General features: G+C 35.4%; 1 protein-coding gene across 2 annotated transcripts; it reads left to right on the top strand.

Annotated features, from left to right (window-relative positions):
* Nucleotides 1–1,865: 1,865 nt before the first annotated feature.
* LOC114379645 lies at nucleotides 1,866–7,918 on the top strand. Of its 2 annotated transcripts, XM_028338332.1 has the most exons (9): nucleotides 1,866–2,175; nucleotides 2,261–2,378; nucleotides 3,915–4,031; nucleotides 4,122–4,404; nucleotides 4,486–5,618; nucleotides 5,698–5,761; nucleotides 6,137–6,276; nucleotides 6,379–6,690; nucleotides 7,188–7,918. In XM_028338332.1, the coding sequence occupies exons 2-9, from the start codon at nucleotides 2,301–2,303 to the stop codon at nucleotides 7,584–7,586; spliced, it is 2,526 nt and encodes an 841-aa protein (XP_028194133.1). In that variant the 5' UTR covers nucleotides 1,866–2,175; nucleotides 2,261–2,300; the 3' UTR covers nucleotides 7,587–7,918. The 2 variants fall into 2 exon arrangements, with proteins under 2 accessions (XP_028194133.1, XP_028194132.1); XM_028338331.1 differs by having other exon boundaries at nucleotides 4,122–5,618.
* The last annotated feature ends 18,094 nt before the right edge of the window (nucleotides 7,919–26,012 follow it).

Below are 26,012 nucleotides of genomic sequence, written 5' to 3'. Positions count from 1 at the left end.
TGAATATGCTCAACTTTTCAAAGTGGGAAAGTAAATTATATATAGCTAAAGAGACAAATTACATTGAATAATTGTCTTAAATGCCTTGTAAAAAAAAAAACAAACTGTCTTGAATGAAATTTCCACTTTCATCCGACTCTTTCTATAATGTCGGTGGAGGAAACAGAGATAAGAAGAAAAAAGTAAAGTCAAGGTCTCAATTTTCATATATAAGTATGAATTGAATAAAAAAGTATATAAGTATCAATTAATTATTCTAATTTAAAAAAAGTTTACACTATTTTTTTGTTTGTATTTGATGGTTATAGTTATATAAATTTTGTAAACAGGATATCAAAGGAAAGAGTTTGTGATTTGTATGATTTGATTTTAATATTAAGAATTGAAAGCATTTAAAGCATTTTTTTAATTTTTTTTTAAAAAAAAAACAGCCTAAAACTCTTTATAGTAGTTATCTAGAGGTGGAAGAGAATGCAAGAATACAATTTTTGAAACCCATAGAACTGTCTAAATATTTATTTAAGTCGATCTTTCTTTTTGAAAAAAAAAAGTTGCTGCATTAGAATAGTTATTTCGGAAAGATTAGATTTTGTTGAGCCAAGAGTCATAACTCATGAGCCACTTACAAAGTGTAACATTTTTTCAAAACGTTTACAATAGAAAATGGCAACTAATATATAAAAAATACCAAATGTTAATTAATTTCAAATACAAAAATGATTTATTATCAAATACTTGACTAATTAGAAATAATTAATAATATAAATTAAATATTTATCAACCATTACTGTTTTCACATCAATATCGATCCTTTATAACAATAAATGGAATGTTATTAGTATACATCTTTGAACAGATTTTCAAAATACAATAATTACATTGTTTTTCATTTAGTATCATAAATATATTTTATGAGATATATTATTAAGGTCGGCCTAATTCTTAAGTTTAAATTTTACTTTTCATTATATATATATATATATATATATATATATATATATATATATATTATGAAAAATATTCAAATTTTAAACATTTATAACATGGTAAAATCAAGTCTCCATCAAGAATTTTTTGCATACAAAATTTAAATATAAAACTAATCACATATTAATATGTAATATATATTTATTCAATATACAAATGCATTAATATTACATAAATATAACGAATGCAATGTTTTTAGCCATCAAGTACTATTTTTTATGAGAATATAAAAGTAGTTAAGGAAGTAGTAATTCTAATCAACCAAATAAAATTATCATACTATGATAATATAATTATTATAAAAGATAAAATTATTTTCTTTTAAGTATTTAACAAAACTATTATTATAATTAAAGTCAAAAGTATTTATTTATTATTACATCATATATCAGTTAATGCAAGCGGTCGGTAATTTACTTCTCAAATTTCACATTTATTATCATTCCACACATTATAATAAATATGGTTAAATATAATAGGTTAAATTAGTATTTTGTTTCTCTATTTTATTATTTAGGTTTAATTTGATCATTTAATTTTTTAAATTTAATTTGATCTTTTAATTTTTTAAATGGATTAAGTTTGGTTCTTCGGTGTAAATTATATATCACATTTTGTAATGGTTCAAAACCGTCACTAAATGGTTTAAAACCGTTACAAAATATATATTTTCTAAAAAATGAATCAATTTTAAAAATTAAATAACCAAATTAAACAAAATAATAGAGTACAAAATTGAACCTAAATAATAAATTAGAGAACTAAAATACTAATTTAACCTATATAATAACTTGACTACCAAACAAAGCAATTTTTTTGTTTTATTGGCAAATGCAAGACAAGTGCAGCTAAACTCAAATGCAGAGAAACGTCTCTCATTGACACACCCTTATGACCTCATTCAAACCCTAGTGGTAGATACATAAATTTAACCCAAAACACTGTCCTTTTAGAAAACAAGAGGAAACAAAGAGAGAAAAGAAATACACACTCAAATGGCATCGTTGCAAGCCATGATGGTGTTCATGACAAGGCGTGACCCCCTACCATAAAAATCTCCCTCATTGCTTCTTCACTTTCTCTTGCACTCTCTCGTTTTCTTTTGCTCTCTAAAACGCACCATTCTCTTTGTTTCTTCTTCTTCTTCTTTGCCATGACTTTGCCCATCGAGTTCCAACAACATTTTAAGTGATTACTTGCTTTCTCTTTCTTTCACTCTCCAATTCTAAAACTCTTTCAATCTCTGCATTGAAATGCTATATTTTTTTTGCAGGAGTAGAATTTGTTTCAATGGAAGCAATTCTCACTAGGAAATGGATCCGAACGTCATTGAGATTCCACCTCCGACTACAAACAATAACAACACTTGTAATTCAATTAAACAAAAAGAGGTATATATCTCACTATCCTCACCTCATTAATCTTTTTTTAATTCAATATTTTCTTTTTTTCATGTTGAGTTTTGATTGATTTTTTTGTTTTTAAACCTTTTGTTTTGTTTTTTTTTGTTTAAATTTGTGGTCTGGGGGATGATTGTGTTTTGATTGATCAATTTGGATTTTGGTTAATTTTTGGTTTTTTTAAAGGCTTTTTTTATGTCATCATGGCATGCATTTGTGGAGTTTGAGGTTTCGGGATTTGCATGCTATGAGCCTAATTTTCTGGGTTGGTGTTTTTAGGTGAGGGATTAAAAGTGGTTGGAAATTCACTGAGGGGATAGCATTTTCATTGCAACATTGTAAAAAAATAATTCAAAGTTGCATTTTTCTCCCTCACTTTTTCTAGTTTCATAAAACAAATTTACACTGGTCTTTTAAATTGTATCTGATAGACTCAATTGGCCATTTCGTTAGATTTTACACTAACAGTGTTGATTTGGGTTGTGGCAAACATGTGACATGTCCATGCAAGTCGTCAACTTAGTGTAATAAATAGATGAGAGGATTAATTTGGTCTAATAAAAAGGTTTAAATTAGATTTTTCTCCTTAAATTAATTTTTTTATTTGGGTTTAATTTTTCCTTTAATTTTTAAAATTAATTCAATTTAGTTCTCCAGTATTAAGAAATTGCATTTTGTGATGTTTTAAAGCCGCCGCTATGTGGTTTAATTTTGACGACAAGACTAAATTGAATTGATTTTAAAAATTAAAGGATCAAATTGATGAACCTGAAAAAATTAGAGTATCAAATTGAAACTAAGCAATCAATTACATGATAAAAAAAATTAATTTAACCAAAAAAAATAAGTTAAGAAAACACTTGTATTTTTTCCATTTTTTTTTTAAAAATTATTTAATATCCTTTTGATATATTAACTTCAGATCTTTTAAAATGATTACATTGTTATTACCAAGTTTCGGAATTTTTGGTACATTGGTTGGCGAGTTAGCTATGATTGGGTATCATATCATTGTAGTCGTGATCATATCTTTTCAGGTTTATTTTTAGTTGTGTCCGAAAAACAAAAACTGCAAGAATTTTGACAAAATTATGCTATTGTTGGAAGGAATAAAGTGGTTTGGATCCTCAACAATTCAAGAATTGACAAGCATGTCAATTAATTTTACAAAATAAAATTATATTTAAAATTGGGTTGTTTTAAGTTGGTAACACTAAGTAGGTTTAACACTAATGAGTTGTTAATATCTCGTGTTTGTAATTCCTAATCGTGTAGTGTTTCTTCTCCAATTGTATCATTGCTGGGAATGTGTTGTTTTGTTGAATTGCTTATTAATGGTTTTTGGTCTTCAACATAATTTTGATAAGTGCTGCTTGCTTTCTTAATTTTGGCTGGGAGATAATTTAGATTAACTCAATTGATTGGATTACATCATTATGTACTTGACATACATTTCAAATGATGTCTCCGGGAGCTTTATGTTTTTCTTTCTCAGACTTGTATATTAATTGTATTATACTTTTGTAGGCCATTTTTCATCATGAGGTGATCAACACAGACAAAGACAATGATTCTACCAAGTTAATATTATTTGGTCAGAAAGTTGGCAAGGGGAAAGCGATTCAGACCACCCATCAAAACATGGTAAACTATCTATTGTTTCATACAGATTGTTGATTTTATCTTTTCGATCATATTAAAAGACTGTAACCTTTTGCCTGAAATCATTTTCAGGAAGTGTGTGAGGATGTGATAGGTAAATCTAGATGGACTTATGGTCATAGTTCTAGTTCTGAGAGCTCAAATGATGAAGAAGATGATGACAATTGCTTTGATTTTTTTTCAAAAGATTATATGACATCTCAGTCTTCATTGTCACTAGAGCCTACTATTAAGGACCCTCCTGGAGTACAATACTCTCAAACTCCCCTGAGTAAGAAGAAATCAAATGGCTCACAACAAAGGAGGCGGAAGTTAAAGTTGCCATGGGAAATGGGGTCATCTAAATCTTTTGAGAGTGAGAAGAAGCCTAACATTTGTTATTCTTCTAACCATAAATTTGTAAACAATTTTGAGGCCAAGAAACTGCCGCTTGCAGGTGGAACACCACATTGGGGACTGCCACCTGCAGATGGGGCACTGGATTGGGGATTGTTGTTTGTTGGTGGGGCACTAAAATGGGAATTTTCACATGTGGGTGGAATACCATATTGGGGACTGCTACCTGCAGGTGCTGTAAGCGGGACTCCGCTTGAGACACCACAATGGGGACTGTCACCTGCAGGGGGTGGAACACCAAAATGGAGATTGTCGCATGTAGGTGGAACACCACATTGGGGACTACAACCTGCAGGGAGTAGGGCACCAAAATGGGGATTATCGCATATAGGTGGAACATCACATTGGGGACTGCCACCTGCAGGTGGTATAGCTGGGACTCCTCTTGAGACACCACAATGGGGACTGCCGCCTGTAGGGGGTGGAACATCAGAATGGGGATTGTCGCATGTAGGTGGAACACCACATTGGGGACTACAACCTGTAAGGAGTGGGGCACCAGAATGGGGATTACCGCATATAGGTGGAACATCACATTTGGGACTGCCACCTGCTGGGGGTGGGACACAAAAATGGGAATTATCACATGTAGGTGGAACACAACATTGGGGACTGTTACATGCAAGTGGTGTAGGCGGGACACCACCTGCAGGTGGGGCACCAGAATGGGGATTGTCACATATAAGTGGAACACCACATTGGGGACTGTCACCTACAAGTGGTGTAGGCGGGACACCGCTTGCGGGTGGGGCACCAAATTGGGGACAAGCTGGAGTTTCAATGATGACAGTTTACAATCCATATCATTCAAATTTTGTTGGACCTTCATATCATCATCCAGGATCTGAATCTATTAATCAGATGTGGTCGACGAATGCTTATAATTTGCAGGCATTCCCTAATTATAATTATTATTATCCATATGATTATAATTATACAGCTCCCTTTGCTCATCATTTTCATGTCCCTCCTGGGCCATTGATTCATAACTCTTGGGTTTATAATTCTGTGGGAGATGGAAATAATGAGGCAACTGCCAATAATACCGTTGCTACAATATCTGATGAAGCTAGAGGGGAAATTCTGAGGAAATTTCAAAGCTTTAAACAATTTGACGTTATTGAAGACGTTTCAGACCATCACTTTGTTCATGCCAACTCTTCCATGGAACAGGTAACCTTTTAATGCAGTTTTTTTCCTCCAGTTTTGATCTTAATTATTTAGGTTTACTGTTAATTTATTTCCTGAATAGCATTCAAAGCATTGGGCTAAAAGAATCCAGGGAGAGTGGAAGTCATTGGAGAAGGATTTACCAGGTGAGAGTTAGTTTGATTAGTATTCATGTTATAAATTGGCTAAAATATTTTCCTTATCCGTCTCACTTTTTGTATTTGATTAAATTGATTTCTTTTTCAAGCCAATAGATCTGTACTGTATGACTGTATCCATGATTTTTATTAATATGCTAAAGGGATACTACCAAAAAACTAGCTATGGACGCATTTTTTTTAATATATATCCATATGAAACAATGTTCATGAATCATTCCCTTTGTGGAGTCAAGATACTTGGTCTGAAACTAGAAGTTAGAAATGGCTGTAAATTATGTTTTGAATATCATAATGAGCAATGTGCAACAGGCTTTTCGAGAAATCCCTTGTTGCTTTGACACCTAATTTTATATTGAACAGATTCAATATTTGTCAGAGTTTATGAATCGAGAATAGATCTTCTAAGGGCCGTGATTATTGGAGCAAAGGGAACACCTTATCATGATGGCCTTTTCTTTTTTGATGTTTTCTTCTCGAGTGGCTATCCGCATGTACCTCCAGTATGTGGTTGAGGATACTATATCTGAATTGAACATTAATTATTTTCATGTTCACTGTGCTTTTTTTTTCAAGTCGAACTCAAGGGTCATTTTTTAATGCAGCAAGTTCACTACCATTCTGGCGGGCTTAGGCTCAACCCAAATTTATATAGTAGTGGAAAAGTTTGTCTTAGTCTTCTTAACACCTGGACCGGCCATCAAAATGAGCAGTGGATTCCAGGTGTTTCAACAATTTTACAGGTTCTGGTCTCTATACAGGGTCTAATCTTGGTTGCGAAGCCTTTCTTTAATGAGCCTGAATATGCACATTTAAGCAATTCGCAATATGGTGAAATTAGTTCTTTGAAGTACAATGAGGACACATTCATCCTATCATTGAGGACAATGATATACATAATGAGAAGGCCTCCAAAGGTTTGATTCTTGAACTACCAAACAAAGTATATTGTTTGAAAAAGTGTTCTTTGTCATGTTCACTCATACCTTATTGCACACTGTTGGAATATCTTATCATGTAGTGAAGCCATATTGCATGCATTGCATCAGTTTATTGAATGGTTATTTGGAAAGAACATGAAGCATCAGTGTATGATATGTATCAATTCAAAATTGCATGCTAAATGTTTCTTGTCATCTGTATGTTGACACTCTAGTTTATCTTATATCCTTCTACTCTCCTCAGTTTTTCACCTAAGATTTTCTTATAATTATGTGGTAAGATATATTTACTGCTGTTATGAATGAAGTATTAATTTATCATGCAAATCCTTGGAAATAAATGAATAGTAAATAGGAAGCCATGAATTTCTTTATATGTGTGTGTGTGTATTTTTGTAAATTATTTGTAACTTCTGTTCTTTTGTGGTAAAAAAATTGACCATTTAGGTTTTTTATTTTTTTTTTGGTTTCAGAATTTCAAGGACTTTGTTGCTGGGAACTTTTGCAGCCGAGCTCATGATATTCTGGTGGCATGCAAGGCATACATTGATGGTGCTCAAGTTGGTTGTGTGGTCAAAGGTGGGGCACAAGATGTTGATCAAGGTGACAGTAGCAGCTCAGTCCAGTTTAGGACATCTTTAGCTGCATTTGTGAATATGCTTGTTAATGAGTTTACACAAGTTGGAGCTAAGGATTGTGACAAAGTCTTTCCATTAACTGCTGTGGGAAATTCGTCCAGTGAAATGCTAACAACAGTGGGAAATCCATCTGGTGTAAAGCTGACAGCAGTGGGAAATATGTCCGGTGAAATGGTGGCAGCAGTGGGAAATGCGTCTGGTGAAATGCTTGTTGCTGCTGCATCAATTCCTTGATCAACCAAATGTTGAGACTTGATAAAGGCTTATATTAATTGCATTTAGTTTATACAGGCTAAAAACATTTGTTTCATGTTATATTGAACTCATCATAGATTATATTCTCTTGAATAATGTCTGCCCTTTATCTTGAAATACTGTATATAATTGCAGATGAATATGTTTAATCCATAGGAGGGCATAAGATCCTTGTTCATTTTTAATCTGGCTTATGTGTTTCGTTGGTTATGTTGGGGAGCCTGCACATGAAATGGCCGGGCTAGTTGATAATTGTTTGTTCATATAGTCATTCCATTAAGAAATCAAGTTGTGCCATGCATATTTTAGTAGTTTGTTTGAAGCGTTTTAATTTTAAATTATGTATTGTTGAGGAGAAAAGTCCAACGGCTGCTACAATCTTTACCGCAAAGAAATGTTCAGAAGGTGCAATCATAAGATCTCCCTTGCTTTGACATTTTCATGGGTGAATAGATAGTAATTTCATTTTTTTGAAAGAAAATAGACGTGAATTAAAGGCTTGTTTGAGAACTATTTTTAAGTGTTACCATTCAAAAAACAAAAATATTCTCTGTTAGAAATTTTTTTAAAGGTAATAATTTTACAAAATAGTTTTGAATAACAAAAAAGAATGGAAAATAATCAAATAGTTCCTTAGTTTTTTTTCTTTTAATTATAGAGAACAATATTATTTTGATATTTTAAAGGGAATTAGCTTTAATTTAATTTAATCTTCAATAGTTCGGAGTGATATTAATTGAATAATTGAAATGGGTGTTTGTTGAAACTTTTAACAAAAAGTCAGTCTAACTATTTTGTTCATGCACAATAAGGAGTAATATATTTTTTAATCTTTTTTTTGTTCAATGAATATTATTATTAACTAGCAAATCTAGAAAACTCTAGGAGGGAAAGCAAATACCAGCAAAATCTGCTATTAGAGCATTATAAATGAGTTGCGGAGCAAATTCAAAAATATGGAAACGAGTAGCCAAATACATCTCATGATCTGCAAGAAGATCAACAACTTGATTTGATTCCCTCAAAATGTATCTCCAATATATTTTGCCTTCATAGTTATGAACACTATGAATTTCCTGTATCAGCGATAAGCAAGAATGTGTAACACATTTGTCAACAGGTTGATTGCTACCAAAGAATTGGAGTAAACAAAAATGTTCCTAAATCCTCTCTGCCAGGCTATAGTTAATACATGCCTTCATATATAGTATGATTTTTAATCTGCTAATTCTTAGGTAAGTTTCTTAATTCTTGTATTTACTTTAAAAATCATATCAATAATAATTTTTTTAATATATAACCTTTTTTACATTATTAATAAGAAATTAAATTCATATGTTTTTAAATAAGTTGCGTGAATGTATGAATATATGATTTTGATGACGACAAAGAAGAATCAAACAAGGTTGCTTCAATGGATAAGCATTGCTTCAAGATTAATACAAGGTTGCTTCAACAAACAAAGTCGTGCTTCAAGATTAAATCAAGATCAAACCTTGCCTTAAAACAAATTATTTCCAAGACATCCAAATCAGAAGGCAATTTTGAAAAATAACTGTTAAAAAATGTTTTGAATTTGAATTTTGAACTTGTAATCAATTACCAGCAACGAAACTCTTAAAATTCAATTTCAAAAGTCATGACCCTTCAAAATATAACTGTGTAATCGATTACCAGAAACCTATAATCGATTATCAGTGAAAATATTCAGAAAAAGCTTTTTGAAAAGACACATCTCTTCAAACCATTTTGAAAAGGTACGATGTGCCTATATATATGTGTCTACTTTCAAAAAGCAAGAGAGACATATTCCAAGAGAACTTCATTGTCAAATGCTCTCTCAACAACTCTTGGACAAATACTTGCAAATCTATTGAGAGTTCATCCAAGAACTTTAAATTTTATTATCCACTCTAAAGGAAAGAAATCTTTCTGTTCTTCTCAGAAAGTCGATTGTAATCAAGAGACTGGTTGTCTCTTGAATTGTGAGTTTTCTGAACATAAGGGAAAGGGATTCCTTGAGTGTTCAGAAGTTGTAAAAAGGTTTTTTACAAGTTAGTGAAAATCTCAAGTGGGTTGCTTGAGGACTAGACATAGGCACGGGAAGTGGCTGAACCAGTAGAAATCAAGTTTGCATTTCTCTCTTCCCTTATCTCATTTATTTTATTGCAATCAATTTTATCTTACGCAATTAAAAGAACATTGTTAAATTGATTGCTTCTTCTTCTTCTTCTTCTTCTTCTTCTTCTTCTCCTGCATTATAAGCCTATCATTTAAAAGGGGGTTAAAATTAGTTAGTGGGAAAATTGTGAAACTTAATTCACCCCCCTCTTAAGTTATTGAGGCCACTTATCCAACAAGTGGTATCAGAGCAAGATTCTTGTCAAATGTTTAAAAACTTCAAGAATAGATATGACCTCATCTAACTTTCCATTTCTTGAGCGAAATTCTATTAATAGGCCCCTTGTTTTCAATGGCGAGGGTTATCACTATTGGAAAACCCAAATACAAATCTTTATTGAAGCCACAGATTTAAATATATGGGAAGCCAATGAATTTAGTCCCTTCATTCCTACAATGGTAGTGGGAAATGCAACTATAGAAAAACCTAGAAAAGAATGGGATGATGATGAAAGAAGAAAGGTTCAATACAATTTAAAGGCTAAAAATATAATCACTTCTGCATCAAGCATGGATGAATATTTTAGAGTCTCAAATTGTAAAAATGCAAAAGAAATGTGGGATACATTACAAGTAACCCATGAAGGCACAACTGATGTCAAGAGATCCAGAATAAACACTCTCACACATGAATATGAACTGTTTAGAATGTATCAATATGAGACCATACAAGATATGTAGAAGAGATTTACTCATATAGTTAATCATCTTGCATCATTAGGGAAAAGTATTTTCTAATAAAGATCTCATTAACAAAGTGATGAGATGTTTAAGCAGACAATGACAACCAAAAGTAACGGCAATTGCAAAATCAAGAGATATCACTAATATGTCTCTTGCCACTCTCTTTGGAAAACTTCAAGAACATGAAATGGAACTTATGAGACTCCATCAACATGAAGAGAATGATAAAAAGAGGAACGGAATAGCACTCAAAGCCTCATCATCTTCTATTCAAGAAGAAAATGACAAAGAGGACTTGACTGAAATAGAAGAAGATGATGATTTCAAATTTTTTGTGTAGAGATTCAATAAATTTATGAGAAACAAAAGAAATCAAAGGAAATCAAATATCAATCCAAAGATGAAAGGAGAAGATTCCTCCTTAGCCTCAAAATGCTATGAATGCGATCAACCTGGGCACATGAGATTCGATTGTCCTGTCTTTAAAAGAAGAATGGAAAAATCTGACAAGAGGAATTTCAAAGAAAAGAATGAAAAAAAAAGCATACATCACTTGGAAAGATAATGACATGGATTCTTTAGGTGATTCAGAAAATGAAATCATAAATCTGGGTCTCATGGCGAAAGACTATGAAAACGGAGAAGAGTTGACACATTGATAATGGTTGCTCCAAACATATGGCGGGATATGCATCAAAGATTATTCATATTTCTCCGAAAGATAGTGAATATGTGATCTATGGAGACAACAAACAAAGGCCACTTGATCAACAAGCCCAACAACTTGTATCAAATGATACCAAAAGGTCACTTGTCTTTGATTGATTACTTTTGATTATTTTTGCCTATGATTGTTAATTTTTGATTGAGTTTTTTGATTGTCTTTGATTTTCTTTTGATGGTTGTTTTTGATTGTTTTTTATGTTTGTTTTTTATGATTGTTTTTGATTGCTTTTGATTGAGTTTTTGATTGTCTATGATGACTATGTTTGAGAGTTATAATTGTTTTTGATGGTTGATTTTGATGATTGTGTTTGAAGGTTATGTTGATTATTGATAACTTTTGATGATTGTTTTTTTTTTTAAAATTTTATTTTGATTGTTTTATACTGGATATGTATTTTTTTGGGTGCAAAATAGTTTATTTTAATGCCTTTTGGTATCACTTGACTCTCATACATTGCAAAATAGTTTATTTTAATGCCTTTTGGTATCACTTTTGTACAGTACGACATTCTCTACTCTTTTAATTCATTATAAATTGATGAATGGTTTTCTCCTCTCTGCTCATGATTTATTTTTGATGTTAACAAAGGGGGAGAGATAGATAAAAGATAAGATAGTAAGGGAAATTATCTATTCTTTATGAGACAACTTTTTATATATGAAATCTATGAAATCTTCAACTGTCTCATATAAGAAATCATTGCAAAATCAAGGGGGAGTAAACAATATACAAATAGATATTTTTTTGTTACTCCTAACCTACAGATGGTTGTTATCATAAAAAACAGGGAGAATGTAAATCATGCAAGTTTTGATGATGTCAAAAAGAATTTTCTTGATAATGAGTGTCATCATCAAAAAGGGGGAGAATGTGAATTATGCATGTTTTGATGATGCTGAAAAGTGTTGGACAAATGTGGCCTTAGTTATCTTAAGAATGGGTGAATTAATTTCCCACTAACAAACTTTTAACCCCTTCTAAATGATAGGCTCAGAATGCAGAAGAAGCAACAATCAATTTAATAATGTTCTTTAAACATGCAAGACAAAATTGATTGCAACAAAATAAATGAGATAAGGGAAGAGAGAATGCAAACTCAATTTTATACTGGTTCATCCACACCCTTGTGCCCACGTCCAGTCCTCAAGCAACCCACTTGAGATTTTCCTTTCTCTTTGTAAAATCCTTTTACAAAGTTTGAACCACACAAGGACAACCCATCCCTTGTGTTCAGGAATCCTTACAACTTAAGAGACCCTTGGTCCCTTAATCAATCTCTTTGATTAAGAAGAAGAAGAAGAATTCTCTCTTTAAGAGAATGATATTACAATTGAAGTCCATGGATGAACTCTTAATGGATTTGCAGGTGTTTGCCCAAGAGTTGTTGAGAGAGAATTTGGTAATGAAGTTCTCTTGGAATATCTCTCTCATTACTTTTTGAAGTTAGACACACATATATATATATATATATAGGCCCTTCGTGCCTTTTTAGAATGGTTTAAAGAGATGTGTCTTTTCAAAAAGCTTTTTCTGAATTTCTTCACTGGTAATCGATTACAGGTTTCTGGTAATCAATTACACAGTTATATTTTGAAGAGTCATGACTTTTGAATTTGAATTTCAAGAGTTTCGTTGCTAGTAATCTATTACAAACATCTGGTAATCGATTACAGGTTCAAAAATCCAATGCAAAACCCTTTTCAATAGCTATTTTTCAAACTTCCCTTCTGGTAATCGATTACATTTCCTGATAATCGATTACCAGAGCCTTGCATGACTTTGAAACCCTTTGTTTCAACCTTAGTCTTCTAATGTGCCCTTTGTATATGTAACAACATATGAAGAACTGATTTGTCTGCTAGGTGCATTTTGAACCATTCTAAACTCCATTCTGAAGTTTAGTTTTAAGAGTCAAGTTCTTCATCATTTTGATGTAGACTCTAATGCAGCTTCATTCTGATGCATAAATACTACATGATCTTGACTTCAATACATCATTTTGATGTAGTAATCTTAGAATTTATCTTGTCTTGATTTTGGTTTGTCATTAGAGTACCATTCTGATGTTCTCCTTCTTAGAGTCCTCAAGTACACCATTCTAATGTTGACTTTAAAACAACTTCATTATGATGTTGTCTGCTAAATGTAGCCTTTGATAAATATTATGAGTAAGACCTTCTTGATGTCTTTATAACATGTAAGATTGAGATCTTCATAGGGAAGCACTGACTTCATCAACAAATGAGCTTCTTTCAACTTTTTTGAAGCTTGTCACTTGAAAGCATAGTCGAGACATCTATTCTGAGCTTGTTATGAACTCATCAGAACACTTGCTATTTTTTGCTCTTTGTATATCTTTCATTTGTGGATATGTTGGATTGTATAGTTTTCCTCTGTATCTGATGTAGATGGAAATCCATTGAATGTTCTTCTTATAGGAATACTTTGATGAGATGACATGACAAACTTGTATTCCTAACATTCTGGTGAGAGCTTGTTATAGCATGTTATGTTTGCTACTACTTTTTATTTCTTTGACCCTTTGAATGGCCAAAATAGATTTTGATGTCTTCATGAAATTTGTAGATAATTTTATCCTTGACATTTAGGCACTAATCTCATGTCATTTGGACCACTAAAGCATAAGAAATCTTCAAAGCATTACAACTATGTTTTATTATGAGGACAGAATGACATCTCTATCTTCATAATCAGTTTCTTCCAATATCCAAGCCTTATTAGCACATGAATTCTTCTAAAAAGATGTAGATCTTTATCTTATAAGATCATCTCAAATTTACTTCTTTAGCTAAAGCAGGTTTCAAATTATTATTCACATATCAAGTTGTCCAAGTAGACCAGCGTGTTCAACTTTAGGTTCAATTTTGTCCATGATCTAGGTTGTATCAGACCATGAATTTTGATTCAATCCTACACCCTAAGGGCATTGGATAGAAGGCTCCAAGAAGATTGGGCCAGAGATGCAAGAGAAGGCCCTAGGGTTCTCATGAGCCTTAGGATAGATTTTGGGTTCATGGGCTATGTATGAGCCCACTTATATTTGTACATATTAGATTAGGATTTCATTATTTTTGGGCCTTTTATTTAGGACTCCATAATGTAGGTAGGGTATCCTAGAAATGTAGGATTTTTCAGCCCTTGTATTTTAGGGCACCAAGACTAGTTTTTGTATTAGGGGTAGTTTTGTAATTTTACATGAAATAAGTGAATATTTGATGTGTGTGTTGAGAAATAAATTTAATTGAATTGGGAGAAGCCCAATCCAATTAAATTTTAGAGGGGGGGAGGTGAGCATTTTCTTGCTACACCCTATTGCCACATCATATAGTCACACTTTGTGCATGTCATTCATGTTTTACATGCCTAATGACACCTAAGCACAATTAGTGGAGCATCTTGGACTTGGTCTTGGATTAGTGGGCTGAACCATAGCTAAAATTCACTAATCATAATTAATGAAATTTTGGCTCTAAAATTTGGTTCAACAAATTCAATTTCAAATTCAAGTGAAATTTGAATAGAAATTCACTAAAGGGCATTCGTGTTCCTTCTTTCCTTCTCCCTCCACTCATCTTCTCCTACCTTCAAGCTCTTATCCATGGCTTCCTATGGTGGTAAGCTTGTTCTTGAATCATCTTCTCCTTGAAGTGGCATCTCCAATCATCTTTCTGTCTTCTCCATTCCGCTGCCATTGAAATTCAAGATGCAAAGGACTTCATTGATGAAGAAGATCCAAGGCCTACAAGCTCCACATGGAGATACATCAACTTTTTCATGAAACTTTAAGAGATTTATTCAAGCTTTCCATAGCCACCAAGAATAGATCAATTGCATTTCTGTAACTCTAGATACATTTTCCAAAATGAACTCATCCTGTTGATGAAATTCCATTTTGAGTGTGTTGTAACAATGTTGTTCTTCATGTCATGTTCATTGTTTAGATCTTCATGTCTGCAACATTCTTCTTTTCCTTTAGTTGTTGATTATTTTTTATGGCTTGAATTTTTTCTCTTCATCTAGTGAGCATGTTGACTTCTTCATTACAATAGACAACCAAGGACACTTTAAGTCTTCTTTTGTGCTTTCAAGTTTATCATCCTTTATGAGTGATTCATGGCATCCCTGAGTTTACTTCAATTGTTGTTATTTTCAAAAATTGTCTATTCTAAACACACTTAAGCAAACTCATCAATAGGCATAAAATCATAAGGCTTATGAAATGTTTTCAGAAGGTTTGTCATAATTAAAACATCAAGGGTTTTGGACTCAACAATTAGCCCCTATAATATTAGTACCTTTGAATTGTTTCAATTTTTGTGGTCATTTTCATTTTGTAAAATTATTCCAATCTCTATACCATCCCTATGAAAGTTACAATTATCATATGGAATATTATCATGCCCTTGTCCTACGTCGTTGCCATTTGAATAAGGGGCATCTTTCTGTTATTTACCCCAGATACATATATAGGTGGAATCTTTTGCACTATTCATAAACCATTGTGAGGTTTTCCTTTTTGTCTTTTCCCACACATGACATGCACTTATTATTTTGTAATGACCACCTTGTATGTATTTAAATTAGATGATTGTAGGTCATTTCCACCTTCTATTAGTGGAATATTTTGCACTATTCTTAGATATTTGTGAAGTTTTCATTTTTTGTTTTTTCCAATGAATGAATGCATCCAATATCTAGTAACAAACACATTGTATGCATTTAAATCATATGATTGCATGTCTTTTCCCATAATAGTGTTGTTTTTGTTATTATCCCCATGAGAGTTACTATTAGCATGTGTAATATTATCATGACCTTAGCCTACGTGTTGCCATTTGTGTACGGTGTATCTTTTTGTTATTTTTCTATCTCCACAGGTGGAATCTTTTGCACTATTCTTGAATCCTTGTGAGGTTTTCTTTTTGTCTTTGACCACACATGACATGCACCTAATATTTTGTGACAACAAACTTGTTTGCATTTAAATCAAATAATTGTATGATGTTTTCTCGCTCTCCTCTAGCATTTAAGATTTGAAATTTATTTTCAGTTGATTGTTTCTTATTATGCTTCCATAGACTTTAATATCGATACCTTTACATTTTATATTTTATTTTTTTGGGTTGTTTTCCTTTTGTAATAATAGTCAAATCCCTATATAGATCATTGCTCCCATTAATATTTTTATTTCCACTACCCTTAAATCACTAGACCTCTTCAAAAACATTTAAGATATGAAATTTATTTCCATCTAATTGTTTCCTATTATTTCTTCCCTACCATTATTATTTTTGACATTTTGTGGTTGTCTTCCTTTTGTAACAATAATTTAATCCCTATATAGATCTTCCCTCCCACCAATATTGTTATTTTTCTTAAGCTAAATGTCACATTTGATTCTTTATGTTTTAGTGTTTTTTTGATTTTGGTCCATTAAGTTTTAAAAGTCTAACTTTGGTCTTTTATGTTTTTGAACATTTCATCTTGCTTCTTTCTTCAGTTTTCCATTAAAATTGTTAGTGTTTCATTAACTTTTAAATTTTGAAACAATTAATTTAAATTATTAATAGTGGCAGCTAAAAACCGCCACTATTTGTTTTGTAAGGACCAAATCTGAAACCCACTTTCATCACCCTTTTGCTTGAGATCTGAAACCATATTTGCAACGCAACAGAACAACAAAGGAAACAATATCTGAAAGGCAGCACAATGGCATAGGCAACCAAATCTGAAATGGTGTTGCCTTGGTTCTCCCACATAGTCTCTCCCACCACACAGTCATTGTAGACAAAGGATGTGCATGAGTTCACAATGATCACATGATTTGGGCATCCCTAGTAGAGGGGAATAAAGTGTGGGAGTGAAAGATGGTGGTGATGTGGTGTGGCTAAAGTTTGCGACTTCTATTTTGGCTTAAGACTTTTGTTGCAACCAAAATGTGGTTTTAACACATAAAAACGGTTTTGACACATTAATTATTCCAAAATTTAAAAGTTAGCAAAACATTAATTGTTAATAGAACACAGAAGAAACAATCAAAATGAAACTTTCAAAAACATAAAGGACCAAAATGAGACTTAAAACTTAATGGACCAAAATGATAAAAACACTAAAACATGACGAACCAAAATTAACATTTAGCATTTTTCTTATTAGCCCCATGAGAGTTATAGTTAGCATTCACAATGTCATTATTCCCCTTGCCTATGTCACCACAAGCTATATAAGTAATATCTTTTGTCACCTATGAATCTTCCTTTGTCTTCAAATAATCATTTGTTGTATAATTGTATAGACCAAATCACTAGCATAATAGGTGGAGGCCTTTATAATCCTTATTGAACTAGTGGTTTTAGAGTCATATTCTTCCTGTTGCTAATTAAAAAAAGGGGAAAAAAAGCTAGAAGTGGTTGAATAGTGTGAGTGAGTGTGTTGTGTGTGTTTGTGTGTGTGTACAAGCGCAGGCGCATGTATAAATTTTAAGACCTTTCTTATGTAGAAAATTTTTTCACAAAGGCATAGTTTTATAAAAAGTTTAAAAAATTTTGTCCACTAAAAGCGTGAGGGGTGAACAAAATGAAAAGCAAGAACACTTGTTTTTATACTGGTTTACTCAAACTGAGCTACACCCAATTTTCCTTCAACTTGGGGAGGGTTTGACTTACAAAATAAATTATTACAAAAACAAATATTCTTCACTTCCACTTTTGGTTACACCTAGTATTCTCTAAGCCACTCTTGACTTTACAAACAAAAAACTTCCTTTAAGATTGAAAACCCGAGTATTCTTTCACACTAAGTCACTCTCGGTTAGTTTTCTTTTTTTTTTTTTAAGATTTGAATGTGATCTATGCACCCTTAGGGGTCACCCTTTGTTGTTTTATGCATATTCATCTCCTCCTTCTATCATTGGTAATCTCTTTTTCTTTTGTAAAGTTTAATCTTAATCGATCATTAGCGTCGTAAAGTTGTCTTTTAAAGTCATTGAAAGTTAATAAAACCAACGCATAACTGATTTTCTCTCCATCAAAGTCACTTGAAATCGTTCAAGGTCCAACACCTTAACGAACCTCTTTTGTCATTATTAATTAAAAAAGGAATCTTTCAAAAGCATAAAAACAATTTGACACACAAACTTTCTCACTTTAAAGAACTACGTAGGTCTGAATTCCTCATTGCACTTGAGGATACGTAGGAGCAAGGGAAACACCCTTGTCGACCCCAAAAAATAAAAAATTATAAAAAGGGATAATACACATTTTTGAAGTCATGTTTTGCACACTCGATCAAAGGCTACCATCGCTTGTGACAGGTGCGTGGGGTGCTAATACCTTCCCCATGCATAAACAACTCTCGAATCCTTATTTTCAAAATTCATAGACCTTCTTTTTTGTCTTTCTAACGTTTTCCTTGAATAAACGTTGGTGGCGACTCCCATGCATTTTCGGTTTTGGAAGACGCTCCTTTGGCTTTTCGCCCGCACTATCGCCAAAGGATAGGTTGTGACAGATGGCGACTCCATTGGGAACTTTTGTTAGAGAGTTAGGCCATTCGGTCAGTGTGCAATTTTATCGTGACTGTTTCTTTGTGTTAAGGTTCCCTTTTCTATTTTATATTTTTTTCCATATTTGTATATAACCTCTTATTGTGTTACTGTGTTTTTTTGTGTCTCTATCTATCTATTACGTTCGTAGTTAGAAATATTTGTTTGTTCTATGCACACATAACACCTACACCTTTGCACACACATTGAGGTATTAGGCCCTATACCCGGGTCTGTGTGAGACATAGGAAGTGGAGGTCGATCTATGGTCATGTTGGGTCTCCGACTTGCTTGATGACAGTAAAGCCTTATCTAGAGTTTTCCTCTTTTGATGATGCATTGTCGTTGGTAGTCCTTACCGCCACAATGTTGTTATCAAAGAGGATGATATCTTTAGAAACCTTGAAAGTTACATACAACTACCCTTGGGGGTTATCACCGGATAGCGAACTTTTGATCCCCTCCATTAGGATCCTAAACTAGGGACACATAACAAACTCACTATGTCTTGTTTCCTTGATCTTGTTTACCATTTTTATTATGTTCACACGTGGAATTTGGAATTAAGTCATTATGTTATCATGCTCATTCGTCTAGCATGTTTCTTTGTGCTACCAACCATATACCTTCTATTTCCATTAGTCATTTTGTTCACTCATGCATACTTCCACCGTGTCGTGACTCATGCCTTGCATTCTTTTTTGTCGTCAAAGTCACAAAGAAGCGTGAAATTCTGCACCACTTTCTTAGTTGCATGCATTGGGTACCATGATAATAACTGCAAACAAACCATGATGCCCAATGCATTGTGGATAAGAAAAGATGGTCTTTTGGGCATTTTGCATCGTTTGATAAATACATTTGTCATGCATAGCATAACCATGCCTTGATGCATTCATCATATCTCCCTCTATCATGTCAAAGTCAAGAATCTAGAGCTAGCCACCTTGAAAAAACTAGGGCAGCGAATGGATCAAGTTCAGGGTCAAGCCTTCAGCAAGGTACATGGGAAGATATGGGATCTGGCAATGATAGAAGTGTCAATTGAAGCCATCGCGTCTTTCACTCAATACTATGACCAATCACTTAGATGCTTCATAAAGGAGTTCGAAGGGATCTTAGGATGCCCGCTAGGGGGGAGGAAGCCATACCTTTTTTCCGGATTCTATCTTTCCAAGGCAAGAATAGCAAAAGTGGTCAAGATCTCGGAACAAGAGCTAGACCGAGTGAAGCAAATTAGGAATGGAGTGGCATGGATACCAAGGAAGCACTTGGAGGAGAAGGCGGAAGCTCTGGCCAACTGTTAGTCGGATTATACGACTAACTTTTATGTAAGAAACTTGTGTAAATTGTATATAACTCCTCCCATTTATGGTCATTTTGTAGTGTTGTAATTAATTTTTGTTAAATATAGGTAATAAGTACTAAGTATCCCCATTTTTTGTATTTAATGATCATTCCTTCTCAATTTCAGGCTAATTAGGAAAGTTTGGTGGAAGTGCTGATTTTGAGCCGCTCGCTAAGCCAATTCTCTGGCATAGCGAGCCATTCGCTAAGCGCAACAGTTCATGGCTAAGCGCGTAGAAGATCCTGGAAGCAGATGAGTTGTCATGATGCGCTTAGCAAGAATCAATTAGCTATGTGCACTGCTTGAACCTCCAGGCTGAGCGAGCATGACTGACGCTAAGCCAGAAGTCACCGATGCACAGGATTTTGGTTAGCAATGTTTTCTTGGTGACAATTTTGTATTGTTCAGGTATTATATGGTCCAAAGACCTTTCTGTATATTTCTTCTATTTTCTTTCGATCTTGGATCGGGGATTTTCTTTCTTCTTCTTTTTTTTTTGCTTTCTCTCCCTCTTTTAATTGGGAATTTTCTTTCCCTTTTTGCTTTCTCCCTTTCTTTGATTGGGGATTTTCCTTCTTTTTGTGTTTTCTTCCGAGGGCAAGGATTGATATTCTCACCCTGGTTCAAGGTTTATGGTAAGTTGGGATTTTGGCTCAAAGCTTGTAGCACGGCTGGACATGATATATGTCAGGGTTTGGTTTAGTTAAAGGATAAAAGGGGATGTACCATGAGATGTCTGCGGGGGTTTGACCCATGCGGGCGCCGAAGTGACAGCGTGGGCATCTCCCTCCTTACTCTTTGCACCAGTTGCTCCGATTCTTTTAGCATTGGCACTTGTGGAGGAAACGTAATCGAACTTCCCTCTTTTCAACCATACTTCAATTCTTTCCTCGGCGAATACTTGGTCCGCGAAGCTGGACGGCATGTAACCTACCAACTTCTCATAGTAAAACACTGGCAAGGTGTCTACCATCATCGTGATCATCTCCCTTTCGACCATGGGAGGGGCCACTTGTGCTACCAGGTCACTCCACCGCTGTGCGTATTCTTTAAAGGTCACACCTTCCTTCTTGAACATATTCTGTAGCTGAGTGCGATCGGGAGCCATATCGGAATTATACTAATATTGCCTTAGGAAAGCGGTAATCAGGTCCCTCCAAGTACGGATGCGGGAAGCTTCCAGATTAGTGTACCAAACAACCGCGGCTCCGACCAGGCTATCTTGGAAAAAGTGTATTAATAGCTTCTCATCCCTAGAGTGCACGCCCATCTTGCGACAATACATCTTGAGATGGTTCTTGGGACAAGTCGTCCCTTTATACTTGTCGAAGTTTGGCACTTTGAATTTTGGGGGGATAACAACATCTGGTACCAAGCAAAGATCCGTCATGTCTGCGAATGGATAGTCACCAAAGCCTTCAACAGCCCTCAATCTCTCCTCGAGGAGATTGAGTTTCGTTCTTTCTTCGATTGCCCGTGGTGGTCCTTCTGTGGACAAGATTATTGGTTGTGCTGTGAGGTTGGGCTGAGGCAAAGTGTTGGGTGTCGGCCCCTCGACGAGGATCGGGCGGTAGAACTCGACATCCCTTTGGGCATGCTCTTGATGTTCGTGAACCTCGTCGGGTTGTCGAGGAGGCTCCCCTTCAAGGATGGGAGAAGAGATATGACCCGCATCATCTTGCATGACTGGCGGCGTGTAATTAGGCGACAATTCATAAGGGTAAGCCATTCGGTTGTATCCCAAATGGGGGTTGTTGTTGTGTCCCAGTATGTTCCTTCCTCGTCCTACCGTATTTGGGGGAGGATGGTGCGCGGTAGCTAGGAGAGTTGGGCCTGCTTCGGCAGCCGAATTGACAGCGGCAGCGGTGGCCACATTTTTCTCCATGAGTTGCCTCATTCCTAGCATGGCCTCCATCATAGAAGCCATTTGTTCTTTCAAAGCCGACATGTCGGCTTTCATCTGTTCCTGTGTCTCCTCTTGGTCACCCATCATTCTAGATTTGGATCTGGTGCGATAGGGATGCCTTGTGGCGCGTTTAGTTATGGTGTTTTTCCTATAAAAGCCAAACATGAGGAGTAGGTAAAAATTATGAATGCATGCTAGGGATAGAATGCAGGGGTGATTTGATTCGCATTGACTTTTGGAGTAAAAACATGGGATGAACTCATTTTATTCCAAAAGTTTATAACTAGTCAAGATCTGAGTGAGAATACAAGTTCCCTAGTGGATCCTAATTATATGGGCCATTAAATCTATCATATGCTGACAATAGTCGAGAAGTCCGTGGATCTCCTCGAGGGCGGAGTAGGTGTCCGCCATTGCTTTGGCCTTGGCTAGCAAACGGGGAAGTTCTTGACTCTCGTTCAAGGTAAGAGCAAATCGGTCCATCCACATGGTTGCCTCTTGGTGTAATGAGTCGATCACCCTTCCTCTAGCCTCCTTTTCCACGTACACTTGGGCATACTCGTCAGCCACCCTATGCTCGTGGGCCATGGCTAGACTTAGTTCTTCTTGGTACTTAGTGATGATAGCTAGCATGTTGGTCTTTGTCTCGCATAAACGCTGAGACAAGTTTCTTTTGGTCCTTGAGCAAATGGCTAACTCTTCTTTTAAAACCATGCTATATGCTCGTGATCGGTCTCTCTCTTCCCTTCGAAGCTTGAGCTCACTGTTGCTGCCCCACAACACTCCACGGAATTTGTCACGGCTGCTCTTCCTTGCGAGCCCTCTTGGTTTCTTGTTCAAGGGCTTTAGCGGTAGTTGCATTTTCTTCTCGTAACCCAGCACACTCTTTTCGGACGTCTGTAGCGACCAACTTGAATTTTTCTTTGGCAAGTCTCGCTTTTCCTAGTTCGGTTTTCAGAGCTCGGACTTCTTCATCCTCTTCCGGTGCTTCGAAGTTCTCTTCGTTGATAATCTTTAACTTGGAGAGCCAATCTAAACCTCGTGTACGAACTTTCAGCCATTCATGATAACCACCAATGATGCCATTACGAATGCCCCTAAGTTCTTTATCTTTCCTTAACGGGCTTCCCCACGCCTTATGGACTCTTTGTATAACCTTGAAATTTTGCACGCCAAAATCTCTCACAAGGAAAGGAGACAGGCTTTCTTCCGTCGGTGCTCCCCTCATGGGGTACCCTAACTGTCTTATAGCATGTGCGGGATTGTAGTTAATGCAACCCCTCGTTCCTATCAATGGGATGTTTGGGTAGCCCCCACATGAAAAGAGAACTCCCTCATTTCCTTCTTTCCATCGTGGAAACCAGTTGACTATTCTGCCTCCTATCCCAACCAAGTGTTGGTCCCAATCTACTCTTCTTTTTTCGACACACAAGTGATGGCTATGGAGCGGATATGGATGCCTTATGTCTTGTTGGAATAAGTGCGAAACCAACCATACACAAAGAGCGGGTAAACAACAGATGATCCGTGCACTACTCTTTTCGCACCTTTGGTCAAATGTGTCAAATAAGTCCGCCAAGACAGCTACCACCGGGCTCTCTTTGCTATGGTGATATGCAAGGAAAACATCGATTGCGGCTAGGTCCACCAAACCATCCACGTTTGGAAAGAGGACAACCCCAAAGATTAGCAATGCTAATACATCCATAAACGGGACCCACTCCTCTTGATTCGCCATATCCCTCGCCTTGCCTTCTAATTACTTCCGTGGTAGGCCCACTATGCCGTTTTGAGTTTGCTTTACACGGTCCAATCCTCTCGCCGAATCCTTGACCACAATTGCAATTTTTCTCAAGGAGGCAAGAAACCCGGAGAAAAGATATGGTTTCCTTCCCCCAAGAGGACATCCTAGAATCTCCTCAAATTCTTCAATGGTCGGTACTAATTGGAAGTCTCCAAACATGAAGCATCTCAAGGGCTGGTCATAGTATTGGGTGAGTGATGCAATGGCTTCTGTGGATATCTCTGCTATGGTCAAATCTAAGATCTTTCCGTACGCCTTGCGAAAGGCTTGCATTTGGAGAGGTCCCATCAACCGCCCCAACTCCTTAATGCTGGTGATATCTAGGCCCTTAATCTTGACTTGATAAAACCTTTTGCCAGTTTGATTTGTCCCCATGTTTACTAAAGTGAAACAAAAATCAGTGCGAATCAAAACTCCGACATCTATCATGGGTGGAATAGATGAATGCATGAAGAAATGCGTATGACACAGATGCAATTTATGAATATGGGAGCCCGGGAAATTGTCTCCTTCTTAGGTACAACGTCTTGGGGTAACAAAGTGCCCAACGTATGTATTTAAGAAGGTGACACGGACCCTCCGTTGGTTTTCCCAAGAGAGGGGATCAAGACGGAACCCACGCATGATTCATATGCGAAAGGTACAATACGGGGATGTACATAGTACGACAATATTCACAAACAAATATAAGCAAAAAGGGTACATGACACTTATGCATGGCAGTGGAAAAATGGCACGCAGCTTGTATGCTCCGTGCCCCTTATTTAAGGGACCTATATGGGAGAGTGCTAAAAAGGTTTTTAGTGATAATCACCAAGGTGGTCATATCTCTCTTGATGGTCTCTAGAGGTATCATCCTCTTCGAAGAACATACTGCAGCAGTAGGGACTACTAGCAACAATATGTTTACAAAGAGAAAAAACTCTAGATGAGGGTTCACTGTAATCAAGCAAGTCGGAGACCTAGCATGATCACTGATTCACCTCCACTCCTTATGTTCCCACGAACCCGGGTATAGGGCCCTTTTTCCAACTCACCAGGTGTGCAAATAGTGTTGGTGTCTGTGTGCATCAAATGAATAAATATTTACCTCATGCATACATTTTAAAACGCACTAAAAGCATCAAAGAGTTATATACACAAGAACATAAGAAAAATAAAGGGAAACCAACAAAGGAGGATGTCATGATAAAACATTGCACAAGATTAAATGGCCTAACTCTAAAAAATGGTCCCCAGTGGAGTCGCCAACTGTCGCAACCTACCCTTCAGCGGGAGGGCGACGCGTGACTCGCGGGTGTGTGTTCCAAGAAAGGAATTCGCGCGGAGTCGCCACCAACGTTTCTTTGAGGAAAACGTCGAAAAAACCGGAAAAGACATGATCTACAAACATTAAGTGAAAGGTTCGGGAGTTGTATTTACGCACGGGGAAGGTATTAGCACCCCACGCGTCCATCACAAGAGACGGCAACCTTCAATCAAATGTGCAAATATGACTTCAATTTATGTTATCTTCCCTTTTTACGTTCTTATGTCCTGTTTTATGCTTTTTTTATATTTTTATCTTTTTGTGGTCGACAAGGGTGTTTCCCTTTGCTCCTACGTATTCCTTAATTGTAATGAGAAAATCAGACATACGTAGTTCTTTTGTGAACAAAGCGTTTTGGTTAAGTTATTTCTTATCCTTTTTTGCAAGATATGATTTCCTTGAATGAAAGGTCATTTTAAGGCGTTGGACCATTAGACCATCTTTCGATTCTTTTGAAAAGTGAGAAAACATTAAGGCGTTGGACCATTAATGATTTCTTTATTTTTGAAAGAGATAATAAAGTTACATATTGATTTTAGGCTTTTTAGAAATCTACCCTTAACCAATAAAAGTGGAAAAGACCATTTAAAGGCGTTGGACCTTTGAAAATGGCCTTTTTAGGCGTTGACAAAAGTTTGGTTTATGAATTGATTTTAGCCTTAGTTTCACATTGGTTATTAGTCGATTCGATTAAGAAAGAGAAATCCCAAAGAAAAACGTCCGATTGATTTTTTTGATTTATTTTACTAAAAGACATTTTTGATTATTATATTATTATTTTACCTCTTTTTGGTTTCCAACGTGGTTACAGCATGACGGAACGGTCGGATTTCATTTTAACAGAAATTAACGGATATTAAAATTCAAATGATTGGTGGAAAT

This window comes from Glycine soja, chromosome 12, assembly GCF_004193775.1.
Source record: "Glycine soja cultivar W05 chromosome 12, ASM419377v2, whole genome shotgun sequence".
In the NCBI taxonomy this organism is placed as follows: domain Eukaryota; kingdom Viridiplantae; phylum Streptophyta; class Magnoliopsida; order Fabales; family Fabaceae; genus Glycine; species Glycine soja.
Note: the sequence above shows the minus strand (reverse complement) of the source record. Positions and strands in the feature narration are given on the sequence as shown.